At 38.1% G+C, this 22613-nt stretch overlaps 1 protein-coding gene across 2 annotated transcripts; it reads right to left on the bottom strand.

The window, feature by feature from the left end:
* Positions 1–1618: 1618 nt before the first annotated feature.
* On the bottom strand, positions 1619–22613 carry SRSF12 (serine and arginine rich splicing factor 12). Of its 2 annotated transcripts, XM_080666556.1 has the most exons (5): positions 22456–22613; positions 15074–15178; positions 13683–13786; positions 13403–13544; positions 1619–3902 (listed from the first exon to the last, which is right to left on the bottom strand). In XM_080666556.1, the coding sequence occupies exons 1-5, from the start codon at positions 22518–22520 to the stop codon at positions 3533–3535; spliced, it is 786 nt and encodes a 261-aa protein (XP_080522682.1). In that variant the 5' UTR covers positions 22521–22613; the 3' UTR covers positions 1619–3532. The 2 variants fall into 2 exon arrangements, with proteins under 2 accessions (XP_080522682.1, XP_080522683.1); XM_080666557.1 differs by lacking the exons at positions 15074–15178; positions 22456–22613 and adding an exon at positions 14601–14688 and having other exon boundaries at positions 13683–13794.

Genomic DNA, 22613 nt, shown 5'->3' with positions numbered 1-22613 from the left:
TCCTAAATACCCTATTTTTTTTAAATCAGAGTGATTTTGATGTTAAGGTGCATAATCATTTATTACTTGAAAATGTTTCCTAATCAAATATATATGAGTTCTGACTCAAACCCACACATCTCACTGAACCACTGGTTCTTAAAATCTTGGGAGCCATGGACTTGTTTGAAAATCTACAGTACCTAAACCTGAAGGTTTGGTTCCATGACAGATTATGATCCTCTGCACCAGAAGTAGCATATATTTATCTATATAAGACCTCAAATATGCTCCAACCCTTTTTGGAAAATTAATTTTTAACTCTAAGAAATCACAATTTTAATGTAGTTTAGAATTACAAAAATATTTCCTAAATGCTTATTCCTTTAAACTTTGAGTAATTTTGCTTCTTGCAATGGGATTAGAATAAAGGCAGGAATTCTTATTTGTAATATAACAATGGTATGTCTTAGAATAGTTGTATCTCAAGTAAACACTACAAATAATATCTAAAGTCCTGAAATAAGATAATTCACATTTAAAAATAAATTAGCCCAGTGGCATAAGATTAAATCCTAAACTCCAAATAAAAAATTTGGCATTATCCCCCAAAATCTGTTTTCAGATGCAAAATATCAGCTGCTATATAGAAACTGTGTATTATTCATGGGGAGAAAGAAAACAAGCAAGGGTAGTGGCCATCTTTATTTTCTTTGTCATTAACTTACCCTCTATCACCGTGAACAAATGGAGGTAGGTAGTGCCCTACACTAAACTTGGGAAGTAACTGAGTCAACATATTATCTTTAAAGGAAATTATTACAGATGTGTAAAACATTTGCTTTATTTATTAACAATCTTACACTAAGTATCCTTTCTTAAGTAGTCCAAGAAATAATTCTGTAACAAAAGTGAACCCTAGAGTAGATATACCCAAAAGATAATTTTCCTGGGTACCAGTACAACTTCCAATCAATTTCCACTCAGAGTCACTGAACCTATTTTCATTAAAGCCTATAATAATTTATTTTCCTAATTCTATTCTCTTTTCCATCTAAACATTACTTTAGTTTAGCATATATCTGCCAAAGACTATTCTATTCCAAAAAGGCAAAGCATAGTAGTCAGGGAGAGGCAGTCTAGAGCCCAGGCACCCCCCAGCTCCAAAGTCTTAATAGCTGTTGACCTTGTGTATGTCCTTTAACCTCTGCATCTCACTTCTGTATCTGCAGTGGTATTTACCTCATAAAGCTATTGTGGTGATGAGGGAATCATGTAAAACTTACAGAACAGTGCCAAGCACATAGTTATATACTCAAAAAAGTTTGAACTACTATCATTCCAGTTTTTCCATCAAACCAAATAGGATCCTCCTAACCAGCCTAGGGATCACAATTTGGAAAACCAAATGAGATGTAAATCTAACAATTAAGCATGTTCAGAAACATTGCCTTATCAAATTATTAAAATAATGGCTAAATGCTAAGTAAAGACACTATAATCAAATCCTTGTTAGTATTTGGTATGACTATGTGTGTGTGTGTAAACCCAAACAGTTATTTAGAAAATATAAAAAAATTACTATTAATAGTCATCTTGCTTTTTTCAGACTATCTTTTAAATTTTCAATAGTGCCACATAATTTTGAAGTTAAATTTTATTACAAATGAACATGAACTTCAAAGAGTTGTAGTTCTGAAGTAACTTTTGCTATGATTAGAGAAATTCTATCCAGGAACTACAGTATACATAAATTTGTGGTACTTGCCCAAATATTACAAGTATATAAATTATTTTGTAAAGTTGTTTCTTACACATAGGATCTAAAATGCAAAGAAAAATGGAATTTGTATTCAAAACAAAGAGAAGCAACACTGGCTTCTATATGCTAAAACTATAAGACAGATTTTTTTTCTTAAGCACTCTAGATACAAATATTAACTGTATGGGCTGAAAACTTTTTAATTTTCAATGTAATTCAACAAGGTACACAAGTAGAACTCTATAAATATATCCCCTATAAGAATCATATTTATCACAAATACTACCAAAACCCTCTGAAAAACATAAACCACAAACACATTTTAAAGAAATTCTCATTTTTAACAACTACAAAAGCAATTAATAGCAATAAAGTTATTTGGTTTAAAAAATGAAGGGCAGTGTAATGTAAATCCAAATACTGGATTGTTTTTGAGGATGCAGTCTTGAGTTTCTTAATACAACTAAACACTTCCAAAAGTAGTAAGATATATTCTATACAATTTAAAGTCTTAACCTAGAGCTCTAAAAAGAAAAAAATTAAGCAGTAGATGAAAAGTAGGTATGTAGAAATAATGGTATAAAATGTTATTTTTATACAATGGATACCACTCTTTAAAGAGATAAGGCTTAATATGATTATTTTTGGACTATGAGTGTTGTCCACAATTTTTATAGTAGTCTCAAACCATTCAAAATTCAGTATTCAAAAAATGTTTTGCTATTTCTGAAGTGACTGAACATAGTACAGTATGCAATTTAATGTCAACTTACCTATGCTTTCCCACCGAATAAAATAAAACCTTTTTTGAGCTTAGGAGAGAATCTATCTTTTGAATGCTTAATCTCTATATAAATTCAACTTTTAGGGATGTCAGAATTTTGTGATATGAACTTATATCCATCAAGAATTGGCCCAAGTTTAAACAGAAGACACAAAAGAGACATAGGTGTCAAACAGTTTAAGTCTGCCCTATGCAATTATATAGTCATAATTACTTTTTACATGAAAGTGATTTAAAGTAAAAAATATTTTTGTAAAAGGTATTATTAATATTACTAATACAGTAGTCCCCCCTTATCCGAGGTTTTGCTTTCCACAGTTTCAGTTATGCACAATCAACTGTGATCTAAAAATATTAAATGGAAAATTCCAGAAATGAACAATTCCTAAGTTTTAAATTGCATGCAATTCTGAGTACTTCATCTCATCATGTAGGCATTGTAATCTCACAAGAAGAGTGAGGCCAGTACAATATTTTGAGAGATCACATTCACATACCTTTTATCATAAGTATATTATTATTGTCTATTTTATTAGTAGTATTGTTGTTTATATCTTACTGCGCCTAATTATAAATTAATCATGATCATAGGTAAGTGTGTATAGGGGAAAACGGTCTATATAGAGTTTGGTACAATCTGTGGTTTCAGGCATCGAACGAGGAGGGTTTTGAGCATATCTCCATGGAGAAGGGGGGAACTACTGTACTTAAATCAAAGTAGAATTTTCTAAGTTAGTTCCATTTTACCCATTTCCTTTGAAAAGTACCCTTCTGCCACAATGTAAACAAAAATGGTCCATAAAATGGTGACATTAGCCATCAAAATTTGTGGTGTGGGCCCTAAATGGAGACCAAATCTTTATTAACTCAAAGCTAGAGAGGTTTTTCTTGTACATGCCCAAAGATAACTAATATCAACTCGCATTTTCTGTAAGCCTTGAAGAATTTTTATTTAACATAATGAGAGGTTTAATAACTTAGACTATCTAGCACTCTTCTCTTGTTGTTCACCAACTGTTTTTATGACGATAACTCCGAGATCTGGAATGTGATCGAAAATGAGAGTGTTTTGCTGTTTGTGCTTTCGTTTCTGAATTGGTATACCCTTTAGGAGATTTACATGGGGATCTTGCTATGGAGTCAGAATGTCTTCCATGTGATCTTGATTTTGTTCCTGAGCTAGTCTGCTTTTGAGGTGAACTTGATTGTGATTTTCCTATTGATTTCGATCTTTTTTCTAAAGACTTGGACCTTGACCGTCCTCTAGAACCAGAATTCCTCCTTGGAGTTCTTGACTGCCTTTCTGAGGTAGACCGCCTTGGTAGTGACTTGGAGCGAGATTTAGACTGGCTATAAGAAAGTCGCCTGTGTCGAGACCTGCAAACATCCACAATGTTAGAGTATAAATTTCACACAAAAACAGTTAATATATTAGGAAAAAACACTTGCAGGAAATTATATACTTCAGATAATATTAGTTATGTTTTTATTGGCTAAGTTAAAAGAAATAATTCTAATTTTATTATGCATGCTTTTGGTTCAAACATAACAAGTTTATAATACTTGTTATACTAGAATATATAACTAAAAGATATTTACTTTGCTACATACTAGTAATTCTTATGGCATGGGTCAGTTCTGAAAAATACTCTGCATATTTAGTATGGGTTACAGAACTCCCAAGAGGTATGAAAAATCTAAAGAAAAAAATGTAAAGGCGAGAGGGAACGAAAATAATTATTTAAAGTTTATCAAATAATGCTTATAACAACAAAAACCTAGATGCAGGACTTCTGAATTCTACCATGATAAACAGCTTGTACTAAATTAATCTTCCCATAGAAATTAACTATATAAAAAAGGTAGACAGATGATGATGGAAGGAGACTTAACTTGGGGTGGTGAACAAACGATACAATATACAGAGATGTATTATAGAATTACACACCTGACACCCATATAATTTTATTAACCAATGTCACTCCAATAAATTCAATTTTAAAAAGATTTAAAGAGCTCCGGCCAGCGTGACTCAGTGGTTGAGCATTGACCTATGAACCAGGAAGTCATGGTTTGATTCCCAGTCAGGACACATGCCGGGGTTGTGGGCTTGATCACCAGTAGGGGGCGTGCAGGAGGCAGCCAATCAATAATTCTGTGTCATTATTGATGTTTCTATCTCTCCTTCCCCCTTCCCCTCTGAAATCAATAAAAATATATTTTAAAAATAAGAAAACAATTAAGAGTAAAAAAGGTTAATAACACATAAAACAACTGTATGAAGGCAATGGAGAATAACCAACACAAGCAGAACTTGAGGGGTTATAAGCCATGGTTTGTTTTTGTTTTATTTTGTTTATACTTCTATTGATTTTATAAAGGAAGGGAGAGGGAGAAAGAGAGGGAAACATCGATGACAGAGAATTATTGATTGGCTGCCTCCAAAATGCCCCACACAGGGGATAGAGCCCACAACCCCAGCATGTGCGCTGACCGGGAATGGAACTGTGACCTCCTGGTTCATAGGTTGACACTCAGCCCCTGAGCCAAGCCGGCTAGGCAAGCCATGGTTTTTTACTCAGTCCATTTTCTTAATACCAGCATTAAAAATAGAGCCCAACTAGAAAATGGCTATTTGACTAAGCTGAAGAGACAGAGGTTAGAATTCAGGGCTACCAAAGTGGCTGAGACTTTGAGAGGCAAAATCCAAGAGATGAGAGAATTACAGACAAAAACAAAGCATAACAAAAAACCCTAAAATCTGCTTACAAATTCTCAACTCATTGGCCATCTTCTAAACTGTGCAGGCACAGGATGAGACTCCCAAGAGGTCGGTAAAACTGCAGCTGCACCATAGCCAGGTGGGTTCCGTGGACAGAACGCTGGCCCTCGGACTGAAGGGTCCCAGGTTCAATTCTGATCAAACATGGCAGCAGACTCAATCCCCGGCCCTGGTTGGGGCATGTGTAGCAGGAGGCAACCAATGGTGACCCGTGCATGTTTCTCTCTCCCCGCTTTCCCTTCCATTTGTTGTAAAAATCAATGTCCCCATATATGTTAGTTACTTTTTCACAATTGCCTCTCTTTGTTCAACTTAATATAAAATCATTTAGGTGTTGCCACTTATTCGGTTCTTCATTTTTTAATGAGGGCGCCTGTGTCAGGTAAACTTGGGTTAAATAAATGTGAATGCTTTTATAGTGTTAAACTGGATCTGCCAATTCTATTCTTAGGCCCAGCAGGAGACCCTAACAGGCAGAAGTAGTTTTGCCTCTACATACACCACCAAAGCCTTTGATACTACAATTGCTGCAGAGTTGTTTTGCGCAGAGTCTAGCCAAAAGGGCAGAAAAGAAAATAGGTGTCACCTATTTTCGTTCTCTAAAAAGGAAGGAGCACTCGGTTTCTCACGAAATCCAGGGTGAATGCTGCTCTCCGTTAAGCCCAGAGCTGCAGCCTAGTCACGGTGAAGCCCGCTCTGAGACCCCCACCTACACTGGGCACCTGCCCAGAAGCAGATTGGCCCGGATGGGGGTGGGGGGCTTGAGGCTCCCCGATACACATTCTCATTCAGTTCTCACAGAAACCTAATAGGCGGGCGTATTACACCCTCTTTACAATCTGGGGAAGTAGAGACATAGAGACAGGGTGTGACCTACGCCCGGAATGGAGCCACGACTCAGGTCCGGCATAACCACCAGGTGCTGCCTCGCCCTCTGCTGGCCGCGCACCTCTACCTCCCAAACGGCCGGCCCTGCCCTGAAGTGCGCGCGGAAGCTTCTCATCACAGATCCACGCCAGAACCTGTGCCCGGAAAGGCCAGGAATTTAAAACTATCCCCAGAAGCGATTGTCTTCTGGCTGCTCGCCAGGCCTAAATAGCGCGAATGTATCTGCTTCAAGTATCAGAGTGACGCAGAGTGACCGGAGGCGGGGTTATGTAGATGAGCACACCGCGGTGACTGCTGGTTCGAGTGTATTAACAGAGCAAAATTTCCTCTGGATATCCAAAAGAATGTATCTTAGTCTCTGTCACATAAATAATACTGCAACTTAGAATCGAAGGGCAAAAGAACTCTCAATATAATTAACCATGACTTGAAAGTGTGTTGAGGATGATGGTGAAGTGCCAAGCAAGGTCCTAACTCATACTTACCTGGCAGGGGAGATACCATGATCACGAAGGTGGTTTCCCCAGGGCGAGGCTTACCCATTGCACTCCGGGTATGCTGACCCCTGCGATTTCCCCAAATGTGGGAAACTCGACTGCATAATTTGTGGTAGTGGGGGACTGCGTTCGCGCTCTCCCCTGATAAATTTGTTTCCAAAAACAGCGTTTGTTCATGGAACATTAGTGTCTCTTTTTCGTATTACACTCAAAAGGGTTGTGCACAAGTTAATGGGTTATGTGTGTGGATGGGTTGGTGGTATTACTTTGCTGTACTTTTGACGTTTTCATTGTTGCAGTAGGAACCCATTACATACAGATTTGAGAGAAAAACATGGCTCCAGTTGGTTGATTTATGCATGTGCCCCAGGGGAGAATGCTCGGTGCCTTACTGGATTCCTAATTAAGTTTTCACTCTAATTGTGGAATGGTTGTTATGTAGAAGGAAAACTATTGAGTATAAATTACTGAAATGTGCCAGTAGCTGAAACACCCAGTGGAAACCAGGTGTTGGTGAAGATCTGGAAAAACTGGAATTCCTGTGCACTGCTGGTGGGAATACAAAGTGGAATGCCCCTATAGGAAATGTATGGCAGTTCCTAAAAAAAAAAAAAATAAGTATGCAGTTTCCATATGATCCAGCAATCTTACTTCTGGATATATACACAAAATAATTGAAAACAGATTTGAAGAGGTATTTGTACATTCCTGTTTGTAGCTGGCAGCATTATTCACAATAGCCAAAGGGGGTAAAAAGAAATAAAAATAAATGGAAAAATATCCTCACGTGAGGATTAACAACAAAAAACAAAACAAACAACAACAACAAAAACTGCAGCTAAAAGACTGAATAGCTGAGCTGAAATTTTATCAGAGACATACTGCTGGGGACAGAGGCTGGAGTTCAAGACTCCAAAAGGTCAAGGACTCTTAAGTAAGAGCCCAGGCTTCCAACTAAGAACCCAGAAGGGAAGTATCCTACAGGTAAGGACCATGTCCTAGGAAGAAATGTGAAGCTAAATAAATCAGCCTTATCAATGCCTCAACTAACCTTGAAAGGGTCAAGGTGATCTGCCAATACTCTGCCTGCTAGAAGAAAACAACTTTCTTTGGAGGATGGTAGCATCCAAAGTTTCTATAATTTTTCATTAACAATGTCCAACATCCAATACAAAATTATAAGGTATGTGAAAAATAGATTAAAATGATTAAAAACTAAAAAAAAAAAAAAACACACAAAATAACTACACCTAAAATAATTTGGTATTATTGTTAGTCAGGAATTTTAAAAGTTATTATGACTAATATTTAAAAAAATAAGAGAAAAAAATAAAATAGATGAAAAAGTTGGAAAATTTCAAAAGAATTTTGGAATCTACAAAAAGAAACAAATGAACATTTTAGAACTAAAATATGTATATCTGAAATTAAAGTCACTAAATGGATTTAACAGCAGTCTAGATACAACAAGAAATAGTGAACTGAAAACAGATTATTAGAGAAATATTATACTGAAACACAGTAAGAGAAAAGGAACTTTATGAAATCAAGAACAGAACATAAAAGATATTTAGAACATAGTCACATGGCCAAAAAAACAAAATGAATAAGGCAGAAGTGTATCTGAAGAGATAATGTCCTAGAATTTTCTAAAACGAATAAAAAGCATCAACTCACAATTTCAAAAAGCTCAGTAACCCAGGTAGAATAAGTACAAAGAAAACTACACCAGGTATCCTATCTAATAAAAGAGTAATATGCAAATTGACCATCATTCCACCACACAAAATGGCTGCCCCTATGTGGTCAAAGATCCTGCCCCCATGTGGACACAAGATGGCCAGCAGGGATGGCAGTTGGGAAGGACCAGGCCTGCAAGGGAGGGCTGTTGTGGGTGATCAGGCCAGCAGGGGAGGGCAGTTGGGAGGGATCAGGCCTGCAAGGGAGCACAGCTGGGGGTGATTAAGCCTGCAGGGAGGGCAGTTAGGGGTGACCAGGCCTGCAGGGGAGGGCAGTTAGGGGTGACCAGGCCTGCAGGGGAGGGCAGTTAGGGGCAATCAGGCTGGCAGGGGAGCACTTAGGCATCAATCAGGCTGGCAGGGGAGTGGTTATGGGGTGATCAGGCTGGCAGGCAGAAGCAGTTAGGGGCAATCAGGAAGGCAGGCAGGCGAGCGGTTGGGAGCCAGCAGTCCTGGATTGTGAGAGGGATGTCCGACTGCCCGTTTAGACAGGATCGGGCCTAAACGGGCAGTTGGACATCCCTCGAGGGGTCCCAGATTGGAGAGGATGCAGGCTGGGCTGAGGGACCACACCCCCCCCCCCCCCATGCACGCATTTCGTGCACCGGGCCTCTAGTACTATATATAAAATATACTAAAAAACTTTTAAATTAAGAAAAAGAACCTTAAATAAAAGCATGGAATTACAGGAAAGAATAAAGAGCACTGAAAAGTATGAATATATTGATCTAGAATATATTCTGGAATAAAAGCAGTGTTTTAGAAATTATTAAATTTCATTCCTGTGGTACATAGTTCTAGAAAAAAAATTCAAAAAACAGAACACTGTCCTTGAAAAAAAAATCTAACATGGAAAAATAAAAAGATGTTATTTTAACATTCTTTGAGCTAGGGACTACTGCTAAATGCTAGGGATACAAGCCTGAATAAGACAAAAGTCATTGCTCCTCAAAGACCTCATAGTCTACTAATAGCAACAAACTAGCTTCCCCCCCACCACATTTACTAAAGGCAAAGTAAGAGACCTCTTTTTAGTCCAAAGTAATATCACACATACTGTATATATGTACAGTGCATGTTTGGTTTATATGTATTCTCTCTCACATGAACACACACATGCAAAATCTGATCTTCGTGAATACTTTGAAAGCTAGGTAAGATATACATTCTCTTTAATATAATTTTACATATTAAAAAACTGAGGTCGGTGAGGTTAAGCAATGACCTTATAACTAATACAAAGCAGAACAGCATTGTCTTGCAAGAATATGTGTTCTTTCTATTCCTGCTACTCCATCATGATTTGGAACAATAGACTTTTTTGTTTTTTCTCCAGCTAAGTATTATACTTTACTTCAACTAGAAGACAGAAAGTTAACTAAGGCTCTAATGTATTTGTAAATAACTTATATTCTTAATGAATGAAAATGGACTTCTTTTCTTGTTTTCTTTTATAAACTACTAGAGGCCCAGTGCACAAAATTCGTGTATGGGGGGGGGTGTTCCTCAGCCCAGCCTGCACCCTCTCCAATCTGGGACCCCTCGGGGGATGTTCGACTGCCCATTTACAGGGATCGGGCCATGGGGGTGTGGGTCCCCGCTGGGGTGTCTGGCCAGCCTGGGTGAGAAGCTGATGGCTGTTTGAAAGCTGGCCACACCCCTTGGCGACCCAAGCTCCCAGCCCCTCCTTTTTTTTTTTTTTTCTCAGCGCCTCCTTGAGCAGAGGCCAGGGCCGGCTGGAAGCAGGTTATCTGGCATTTATTTATCTTCTATAATTGAAACTTTGTAGCCTTGAGCAGAGGCCAGGACCAGCCAGGGCGGGCGGGAAGCCTGGCTTCCTCCATCACCGGGGGCAACCCAAGCCTCCTGCTCATTCCAGCTCCGTGGCCGCTGCCATCTTTGTTGGGTTAATTTGCATAATCACTCCTGATTGGCTGGTGGGTGTAGCGGGGTGATGGTTAATTTGCATGTTTCTCTTTTATTAGTGTAGAGGTCTATCTACCAAGACCACTGGATATTCAGTATGTCAAGACAGTGCTGCTTTAGGCACAATATTACATCTACTTTGAACTTTGATATATAAAACTTTCATTTTATGTGTACTAGCCATCATTATAAACATATGGTAAATTATACATGTATAGTTTATACTATATATAGTAACACATATATATATAGTCTTTACATGTATAGTACATATAATAGTATAGAGAGATATATAAAATTCATAGTAATGTGAATGAACTGTTGAACATCACTCCCTTACACTATTCATGTCCCCTGTGTAGCCAGAAGCAATACCAATAGTATTAGTTGTGTTTTTCTATATACAGGCATGTAAATTTAACTCTTTAATTTTCTCTCACTATATTTTAAGTTCTATAAGTATAATTTTGTATTTGAATATGGAAACTTTATATCAGAGTCTAAATATCAAATATCAATCAATGGGAAAATCCCTTAGCCATGGGATAAGCTGGATTATTCTCCATAGGTACAAGGGATATTTATATTCTTATACTATCAGAGAAAGTATGATAAAAAGGATCAAGTTCCAGAATATGACTTGTTTCTAAATTTTCCTTCACCAATCTCGGTAATGGTCAATCCTGACCTGGATTCTCTTAGGTTTTAAAAGAAGCTTAAGGCTTTCTCCCACCTTCATGCCTCTAAAGATGGGCCAAAATCAAAGCATTTTGTTCATACCCAGGAGAGGTACTGATCTGCCATGTAAGAATCTGAATCTGAGATGTAGGGCTCTGAGTAGGCCAGCCCCATTTTCTAGCAATTAGGATTCTTGGACTTTAAAGTCATAGAATGTAGATGTAGTTCTCTCTTCCTATTTTCCCTTCCACTTGGCTAGAAGGATTGGTGCCAGGCCACTTGAAGCAAAGACTCTCTCACCAGCTCTAGTACATATATCCTATTTTGAGCTTTTTCTTGTCTAGGCTCTTAAGAGTTGAGGAATGGAGTCCTGGCCCATGTGCTCAGTGGATTGGAGTATCATCCTGTACATCAAAAGGTTGTGGGTTCGCCGAAACCGGTTTGGCTCAGTGGATAGAGCGTCGGCCTGCGGACTGAAGGGTCCCGGGTTCGATACTGGTCAAGGGCATGTACCTTGGTTGCGGGCACATCCCCAGTGGGGGGTGTGCAGGAGGCAGCTGATCGATGTTTCTCTCTCATCGACGTTTCTAGCTCTCTATCCCTCTCCCTTCCTCTCTGTAAAATATCAATAAAATATATTTAAAAAAAAAAAAAAAAAGGTTGTGGGTTCAATACCCTGTTGGGGTGTGTATGGGAAATAGCTGATGGCTGTCTCTCTCTCTCTCTCTCTCTCTCTTCCCCATCTCTAAAATCAATAAACATATCCTTGGGTGAGAATTAAAAAAGAAAGAAAGAAAGAAATGGAGCTAGTGTAATGGAGGGACTGAATTTAGAAAGAGTTGAAGAATGGAGGGACTAGAGTGAAAGGGAGCAGTCCGGATACTAGTCTAAATATTGATCATTCTTTAAGAACAGAATTCACTTTAAAATTCTATAAAAAATTCTCTATGAAAAAATTTCAGCATTAAAACTCAGATAAATAGTACAAATGTTTTAACAACTTAGGCATGCTAATATAATTTATTATTTAAATAATTTCACCAAGTAATTAATTTCCATTGTGATTTACTGTTATTCTAACAGAAACAAACAACTGGCTAGCAAAATAGGTAACTTGCAAATATCTTTTTCTGAAAAAATTACTATTTTTATGTCTTCCTATAATACTACCATACTTGGAATTTATTTTTAAAATCACTAACTTTTATAAATATATTTACATTAATTTTAATGTCAACCACCATCCCTTCTTATGAGCTTTTAATCACTAGCCACATCGGTGTGAGAGAAACATTCTTTAAATCACTTTAAAAATATGTTTTTACTAACTTTTAGAAGGGAGAGGACAGAGATAAGCATCAATGTGAGAGCGTAACATCAAACAGCTGCCTCCTACACACCCCATACCGGGGATCAAGCTTGTAATCTAGGCATGTGCCCTGACAGGGAATCCAAATGGCAACCCTTTAAGTGCACAGGACGACGCCCAACCAACTGAGCCACATCAGCCAGAGGAGAACTTAACATTCTTAATTGTTGGATTCATTTAGGAAATTTTTATTTATTTAACATTCCTTATTTTTATTTGCCAAATATACATTTTTTAATATGTTGCTTTTTTCACTATGTATTATCTTTCCAGTCAAAAGGTTGAGTCCCGAGAAGAAACAGAAGAAAAAAATAAATAAAAAGCTTAATATTGGGAGGTATTCAATAAGTCTAAATTAATCTTTCTACAAAAAATAATTCTTTATGAATATTAAACAAAATTATTATGGTGGCCTGGTTTTTCTGTACACGTTGTGTTGTTTTTTTTTAAATAATATTTTATTGATTTCAGAGAGGAAGGAAGAGAGAGACAGAAATATCAATGATGAGAGAGAATCACTGATTAGCTGCCTCCTGCAGACCCCTTATTGGGGGATCAAACCTGCAACCCAGGTATGTGCTCTGACCGGGAATTAAACTGTGATTTCCTGGTTCATAGGTCGATGTTCAACCACTAAGCCACACCAACCAAGCTCAAAGCTCTTTAAAATGTTTTCCAGCCCAGGCTGATTTGGCTCAGTAGATAGAGCATCTGTCTGCAGACCAAAGGCTCCCGGGTTCAATTCCGGTCAAGGGCACATACCTTGTTTGCAGGCTCCTCCCCAGCCTGGGCTTCTGGTCGGGCGCATGCAGGAGGCAACCAACCAATGTGTTTTTCTAACATCGATGTTTCTCTCTGTCTTTCCCTTTCTCTTCCACTCTCTCTAATAGATCAATGGAAAAATATCCTTGGGTGAGGATTAACAAAAACAAACAAAAAAATGTTTTCCAGAAAAAGTAGAGAATTAAGTTTTCAATACTCTTGTATTTGATACTCACTCTTTAAGGCTATCAGACCGCCTCCTATTTCTTCCCCATGAAGAACTTCTACTTCGAGTTCTCCGTTGGCTGGGGCTTCTTGACCTCCTATGATCACTTGGAGAACAAGGGTGACGTTCTTTTGATTTCATTTGGCCTGGTGCTAGAATATGAAGTGCAAGACCTCAGTCACAACCACTCAGATAGTATTATTTTCTAAAATAATTTTAAACTAAAAAGTCTGTCATTGCTAAAATTTATTCTGCTGAATAAACAAGATCTAACATTTAGTCACACTTACTTTTGCGATCACCTTGTGCAAACTGTATTTCAATTTGACGGCCACATACCCACTTTCTATTGAGGTTATAAAGAGCATCTTCAGCATCTCGAACATCTTCAAATATGACTAGCTGTTAAGGACACTTTGAATGTCAGATATCAAGTAAAAATGTTATTTTAAAAGAATTATTTAGGTGACAGAAAATTAATAGAAAAAACAAATTCAAGTTATTAAGCTCACATCTACAATATAACATGAATAATCAGAAAAAATTTCACTTTTATTATGAAAACAAATGCTCATTATGATTTAAAAGAGTGAATCTAAAAAAAAGAAACAAATGTGCAACTATGTTTTAAATGTATACATTAGTATAAATGTATAATTTGTGCTCTATAAATGTATAATTTCAAACATGTCATGAGAACAAAATACTAGTAAGTCCAACACTGCCCTTCTCTCAGGTAAAAAATTCATCAGGTTTTTCACTAAGAAATCAGCATGCAGAAGCCTATATTCTGAATTTTAATTACTCTTTTCAGCAACAAGCTTTTTAATTATGATATTTTGGAGCAATTACTTAGCAAAATGCACACACATAACTGAGCTAAAACACATTTTCAAAACTGATTTAGTTCTTTAAAAATGATATTTACCTTTGAACCTACTGCTTTAAAATTCCTTTATACTTTTATTACTTGGGGTATAAAAACATAGAAGTAATCTCTAAACATATGGAATTACATATATTGGTTTGTAATAACCCACTAAACTCCCTTATCTATGTAAATTATATATTAAACCTAACTAAAATAGAAATAAGCTATATAAAATGAATAGCTGTATTTTAGGAGGTTATTCACTGCTTTTCATTTTTTTTAATAGAAAACAGAAAAAGCCAAGAAATGCAATACAATATGAGACTTTGGCAATTACCTCAATGTCACTTGATCTTGAACCTTGACCTTTACTCTTTAAGGCTTGCAAGGTGGACTTTATAAGAGACGAAGAACCAACAAAATCAGACTTGGCTTTGACTCTGGAACTCTGAGTAAATGTAGGAAAGCCGAAGTCTCAACCTGGTGTTGGCTTTGTCTTTTGCTTGATAAAGACTTCCCTCTTCCAGGTCTTTATCTCTGTGTCCACCCTCCCTCTTTACTCCTTGATGCTTGAACTTTAGGTGCCTTTTGTCTCGCCTGCTCGGTTTATGCTCGGATTCTAGCTAACAGGTTGGTTCAAACTGGGGGGCTCTTGCCAGCTACTGTGGACTGCTTTAGATTTTCTGAGATAAAGAAATAAACACATTTAATTAGGCAATATTAATCTCATAACATATGCTCCTGAATACATATATGTAATTTGCACATGTATGTAGTATATTCAAATGCACACAGTAAAATAAAGGATATTGAACATAAGCAAATCCTCTTGGGCGGCGTGTGTAGAAGTCAAGTGGAATGTAAACGTCTACTATAGGGCCATACCGACCAAACTCACGACGCAAGTCCTCAGGCCTGAATTGTTTTAGAAATAAGGCAAAGAAATATGAGTAGCTGGATTAAAATATCATGCCTACAGAAATCCAGTTGAAACCCTCAAAAGAAAGTACATTATCTGTACCAGCATTACCTAAAATTATCTCTCAGAAGACTCACCCAGGGTTCACAAATGAAAGAGGGGGAAAAAAAGAAGAAAAATTCTCAGGCCTCACTTTCAGAGATTTTGGTTCAAGAAATCTGGATTAGAGGCTGGAAATCTGTATTTTTACAGGCACTCCAGGTGGCTGTCATGCCTACTCAGTTTGGAGAAACAATGACCCACATCCACCCCAAAGTTATTCCTATTACAAGATTTTTCAATGGTCATATAAACAGTCCTAACTACTAACTATTTCATTAGGAACACACTCATTTGCTTCATTAGAATTTCATATTTATGTTAGATTTTGTTTTCAGAGCACAAGAATTAAAATGTAAAGAAGTCCTAAAATCGCCTGGCCACTGAACAGTGGTTGAATATTGACTTATGAACCAGGAGGTCACGGTTCAATTCCCAGTCAGGGCACATACCCGAGGTTGCAGGCTTGATCCCCAGTATGGGGCATGCAGGAGGCAGCTGATCAATGACTCTCTTTCATTGATGTTTCTATCTCTCTCTCCCTCTCACTTCCTTTCTATAATCAATCAAAATATATATTTAAAGAAGTCCTAAAATCATTTCTCAGGTTTTAAAGAAAAATGGGTATTTTACATAAAGCATAAAGCAAAATAACTGCTATATTCTCAAATTTGACAAGTATTTTTGAGCCTCCTATATGCCTTTTACTGTGACAGATATTAAAGAGGGGATACCAAAGAAATACATAGCATATTTGTCTTCATAGAGCTACAATTTAACTGAAGAGACAAAATACTTAGCATTGATATCTGACAGTTATGGTACATTTATATGCTAGCTTCTGCTTGCCTTAACACCACTTAACTCTCACAACTCCATGGTTGTTTACAGATGAGGGCACAGACAGATTAACTCACTTATGGTCACTGAGCCAGCAAGTGACAGACAGAACTGGAATCAAACTCCCACAGTCTGACAACAGTCTGTGTTCTTTTCTTCTTTTTCTCTCTTTTTTAAAATTTTTTAAAAATTCATTGATTGATTTGAGAGAAAGAAACATTGATTTTTCAGTACACTTATTTATGCATTCACTGGTTAATTCTTGTATGTGCCCTGACCAGGGATTGAACCCATAACCTTCACATATCAGGACAACACGCTAACTAGCTGAGCTAACCAATACTGTGTACTTTTTTTTTTTTTTTAATGTTTAGGTTACTCTGCTTTAGGTTGTTGTTTTTTTTTAATATATATTTTTATTGATTTCAGAGAGGAAGGGAAAGGAAGAGAGAGATAGAAACATCAATGATGAGAGAATCATCGATCAGCTGCCTCTTGCACACCCCTCACTGGGGACCGAGCCCAAAACCCGGGCATATGCGTCTGACCACAGTCGAACCCGGGACCCTTGAGTCCACAGGCTGACGCTCTATCCACTGAGCCAAAGCAGCCAGGGCTCCTCATAGAAATCTTAAGAAATTCAGCATCAAGCTATAGGCACAAAACATGGCTTTTATTTTTATAAAATATATTTTTATTGAGTTCAGAGAGGAAGGGAAAGGGATAAAGAGATAGAAACATCAATGATGACCTCACATACAACATTGTTCCTGTAGTAACAGCAGAAAGAAGCAGCTTTGAGGAGCTTGGCTCCTAACCGTGAAGATCTGAGCTACGTGCAGGAACTCCCATGAATTGAGACTTTTCATTCTGTTTTATCACAGTGCATATAGGTCCTATTTCAGGAAAACTAAAACAGTCATTTACAAAAGAAAGTCAATCTGTATCCTAAGCATTTTAATAAAAAGTTAAAACAAACAAAAATAAATTAATTAATTAAAAAATAAAGAAACATCAATGATGAGAAAGAATCGATTGGCTGCCTCCTGCATGCCTCTCACTGGGGATCGAGCCTGCAACCCCAGCATGCACCCTGGCCAGGAATTGAACCAACAAACTCTTGGCGAATGGGTCAACCCTCAACTACTAGGCCACTGCTGGACCCTTTATAGTTTTATCTTTTACACTTCAACTGATAATCCAGTTCAATTTATGATGTGAACTAGAAGTTACAGTTATTTTTTCCTATATGGATATCCAGTTATTATGGCATCATGTGTTTAAAAGACTTTCCTTTCTCTATTAAATTGCTTTCATGCCTTTGTCAAAATCAATTGACTCTGTAAGTGTGGATTATTTATGGACTCTCTATTCCGTTCTATTGATCTACTTGTATATCCTTAGGCCAGTATCACACTTTCTTGATTACTGTATCACTTAGTAAGTCTTTAAGTCAGTAGTATAAGTCTTTTAGTTTTAGTAACCTTTTTCAAGACTCTGGCTATTCTAGATCCTTACACTTTTAGAATTAACTTGTCAGCTTCCATATTTTAAAAAGCCTGTGATCAGGAATGCTTTGAATTATAATATAATCAGTTTGGGAGAAAAATTAAAAACTCAATATTTTGTCTTCTAATCCAAGAACATGGTATATCTATCAATTTATGTTGGTCTTTTTATTTATTTTATTTTTATTTGATTTTTTTAGAGAGAGAAAATATCAATTTGTTGTTCCACTCATTTGTGCATTCACTGGTTGCTTCTTGTATGTGCCTGGATGGGTTTTGAACCTACAACATTGGTATACTGGGAGGATGCTCTAACCAACTGAACTATCCAGCCAGCACTTATATTGGTCTTTTTAATTTCTCTTGGCAATATGTTGTGGTTTTCAGTGTAAAGATTTGTTGTTTGTTTGTTGTTGTTGTTGTTAATCCTCACCAGGTGATATTTTTTCCATTGATTTTTTTTAGGGACAGTGGAAGGGAGGAATAGTAGGGGGGGAGGAACAGGGAGGGACAAAAGGAGGGAGAAAGAGATTGAGGGAGAGAGAGATCGCTGTGAGACACATATTGATTAGTTACCTCCTATACACACCCTAATCCGGGCCGAATCTACAACCCAGGTATGTGCCCTTGACTGGAAATCAAACCTGGGACCCTTTGATACATGGGCTGACACTCTAACCACTGAGCAACTCTGGCCAGGGCTAACTTGCTTTTTTAATTTGCCTCATGGAGGGGTTTTGAACTTGATTCCCTATGTGCCCGATGGGATGAACACCGAACCTAGGTATGTGCCCTGATGGAGAATCGAACCAGTAACCTTTTGGTGTACTGGATAATGAGCCAACCAACTGAGCCACCCAGCCAGGGCTCATTGGTTGATTCTTGTACGTGCCCTGACGGGATGGAACCCGCAAGTTGGTGTATGGAGACAATCCTCTAACCAACTGAGCTATCCAGCCAGGGCTCAGTGCAAAGTTTTAACATTTGGTTTGTTGTTAAATTATTCTTAAGTATGTTTTTGACATTAACATAAATGGAATTTAAAAAATATTTTACTATTTTCAATTATTTGTTGTTAATATATAGAAATAGAATTTTATTAAGTTTACCTTGTATCCTGATATGTTATTAAGACTGATTATTAGTTACCATGGTTTTATATAAACAAACATGTCATCTAAGAATAGGGACAGGTTTTACTTTACCTTTATAATTTTTATGTCTTTTATTTATTTTTCTTGCCTTGTTGCACTGGTTAGGATCTGCAATAAAATGCTGAGTGGAGGTTGTGAGCATGGGCATCCTTGTCTTGTTCTGATATTAGGGAGAAAGCATTCAATTTTTACCATTAAGTATGGTGTTAGCTATAACTTTTTCATAGGCTGAGGAAGTCCCCATTTATTCCTAGTTTGCTGATACTTGTTGAATTCATGAAATCTTGTTGAATTTTAATGTTTTTTTTACATCATTATCAATGTTAACATCAATATAGTCTCATATACACTGTAACCAAAGAATACTACTAAGTATGTCCAAGAGAGGTACCGATCATTCCTCCCCAACCTAACATGATATTATACATCCAAATGGGAATGTTATATTCAGGATTTGGACATTACTTTGTTCCATTAGAAAACTGTATCGGAGATTTTTAAAAAATTACTCTACACAATAAGAAAGCAAAGATATTAAAATTAATATTCTTCCTAATCCACCTCTTGTTTTACTAGTGAAAAGAAATGTAACAAAATTGTAAAGTATATATATATATATATATATATATATATATATATATATATACACACACACACACACACACATATATATTTTAAAGTTTGCTCTGAAAGTAGAGCTTTTTTTTCCTTTTTATATTTTTATTAATTTCAGAGAGGAAGGAAGAGGGAGAGAGAGATAGAAACATTAATGATGAGAGAGAATCATTGATTGGCTGTCTCCTACACACCCCACACTGGGGATCAAGCCTGCAACCCAGGCATATGCCCTGACTGGGAATTGAACCGTGACCTCCTGGTTCATAACTCGACGCTCAACCACTGAGCCATGCCAGCTGAGCGTAAAATATATTTTTAAGTCTTTCTTTAGTTCTGATGTTCAACTGCATTCCTAACAAATTTTATGCTAACCCATAGTGTCTCTTAATGTCTTGTCCTTTATCACACATTTTAAAATGGCCACTTCAAAGAAACATTTTAAATAAATTTTGGCTTTGTTATAAACACTTTTACTAAAGAAATTTTGAAAACAGGGAAGAGAAAAACCACTCAAATAGATTTCTGTCCAGGCTCAATATTTATATGTAGTTTCTCCTTTCCTCATTTTTAGGTAATTAAAATCATACAGTATATATCATTTTATAACCTGTTTGTTTTATTTTTACATTTATCCCAATGATTTTCTTTATAAGCATCCTAAATGTTAAAGCTAATTTTAATGTCTAGGTGTCATACTGCTAGTTAATTTACACTATATGCCACCTTGTACAAAAAAGCTATTAGTATAGGTTACATGTGTGATTCTACGTTCATAACACTACTCAGCAGCTGTGCAATCTTAGGCAAGATACTTAATCTCTCTAAGCCTAAATTTCTTATCTGTAAAATGGAATTATTAAGAAACATATATTATAGATTTCTTGTGAAAATTTAATTAAGGTAATATGGGTAGTGTTTAGTATAGCATCAGGGACATAGTGAGTATTCAAAAATCTTAACAATTATTATTTCATTAATACAATCCTCCTACATTTTGATTGTCCCCCAGTAGCAGAGTTAAGAAGTGGTGAAAAATAGAAAAGAAAATCAATAAACCTCAATTATCAGTCTTGATTACTCAGAGGTGGATTATCTAGATTAGAGGTCATGTGTCACCTGCATGTCAGGTGTCACCTGTAACATGCGTTTTATTTGGCCTGCACAATGTTTAAACAGTAAAAAAACAAAAACAAGAAAACAAAAACCCTGTTAAAACATGAAACTGCCAATATTTTACACCTTTTATCTTTTTTAATTTTTATAAGGTGTTTCTGCCAAACTGAAGACAACTGCCAGGAGGCAAGATGTCAAATGCAGTACTTTACAGCTTTTAAATCTACAAAAATTCGAATTTCATATGCTTTAACGTAATAAATGCTACCATTTTGAAACAGAGCATTTACACACACAAAATACAAGTTTCTGACTTCTTTTGAAAATCAGGAAGATATGGCAACAAGTCTAAATGTCTATATACTAGTTATCAGCTGGAGCTTAGTAGCAGCTGCTGTCCCCAGGAGATGGCACATCTTGTTTTCCATTTGCTACAGCCCATACCATCCTACTGTGTCTTAGAACCTGACAACTTCACTCATTCCTATTACCCTGGCTGGCCCCTGTGGCCATTAGAATTGGAAACCGCTAATTTTTGTAGACACACACTCTGGGGAGACACGATGCTTATTCAGTATTCAAGGGATCTGTTTAACTGTGGTGTGGGTTTTTTTGTGTTTTGTTTGTTTGTTTGTTTGTTTTACCTTATCCAAATTATAAATTTTGCTTGTTTTCTATGTAATGAATTGATAAACAGGTTGAGAGAAGAAATGTAAGCACAGGCATCTTTTAGAGATCAATTAAGGTATATTAACTCACTGTCTACAATTGCGACATATATAAAAGTAGGGCCCTAACCAGTTTGGCTCAGTGGATAGAGCGTTGGCCTGTGGACTCAAGGGTCCCAGGTGCCATTCCAGAGTGTGCAGGAGGCAGCTGATCGATGTTTCTCTAGCATCAATGTTTCTAACTCTCTATCCCTCTCCCTTCCTCTCTGTAAAAAAAAATCAATACAATATATATATTTTTAAAAAAATAAATAAAAGTAGGGATCAAATTAAAAAATACTTAACATTTACTCCTCAGAGGTAAATTGTGATTACAACAGATGGCTCTGGAGTCGAGGACTCCAATGTATTTGTATCTGTGAAGGCCCCGGTAAGGCATTAAACTCTGGGCTCAGCTTTCCCTTCCGTGCAGTAAGATAACACCGCATCTCCATGAAGGCCGGGCTCTGAAGGCCGGGGTGGGGGCAAATTCAGTCCTGCTCCCGCCCCCAGTCATCCCCTCTGGCTCCTGTTAAGGGAGAAAGGGCTATAGGAACAAGTTATTTGTTAAGATCTATGTTTGGGCACAATGTGGACAGAATTCTCAAGGGGTGGTGGTGGTGGGTAGACTGAGAACATCCAAAACCGACCAGCGAAGTCCATGCAAATCATTCATAACGGCTGTTGCTACTGTATTCAGAACTTTAAAGAAAACCATATAAATCTCATTACTGAAGTTATCCTCTGCGTATAGTACAAAACGGAGCAACGAATGAAATTTAACCAGCACCACCTGTAAGTAGACAGACTGAGGGAAGGGAACCCAAGGCCCAAGGTGCGCATTATCCGCCAATGCGTCCTCCCACCGCGGGTGCTCCTCGTCCAGGAGGCGGGACGCGCGGCTGGATCCGGGCGCGGCCACAAAGCGGCCGGAACGCAGGCCAGCGCTCGGGCGGCGTCGCCCGCGGCCGGAGGCGGGAGGCCCCCGGCGGCCGGGAAGGGGCGGCCCGCGCCCCGCGGTCCCCCGGGAGGGATGGGCACCCGCCGGGCGGCGTCATGCGGGTCCCGCCGGGGCGCCGAGCAGCGCAGGGTTCCCTCCACCCCGGGAAGGGCGCCCTCGCGGGAAGCAGCGGCCGCGCCGACGGAGAGCGCGGGGCAGACCCGGCGGGTCCCCGAGATGCGGCCGTTACCCCGCCTCTCCCCCGCGCCCCAACCTGCGGCCGCCGCCGCTCACCTGGTGGCATCCGCGACGTTCCTGACGAACAGGGAGGTGTTGGGGGGCCTCGTGTAGCGAGACATGTCCGCGTCCTCCGTTCCCTCCGGGCCTGCCCGCGGCCACGTCTCGCTGCCGCCACCGCAGCTCCGCCGGCCCCCGCGCGACCCCCTCCCCGC

This window comes from Plecotus auritus (assembly GCF_963455305.1).
Source record: "Plecotus auritus genome assembly, chromosome: 4".
Lineage (NCBI taxonomy): Eukaryota > Metazoa > Chordata > Mammalia > Chiroptera > Vespertilionidae > Plecotus > Plecotus auritus.
The sequence above is the reverse complement of the archived record's forward strand: the minus strand, read 5'-3'. Positions and strand labels throughout refer to the sequence as shown.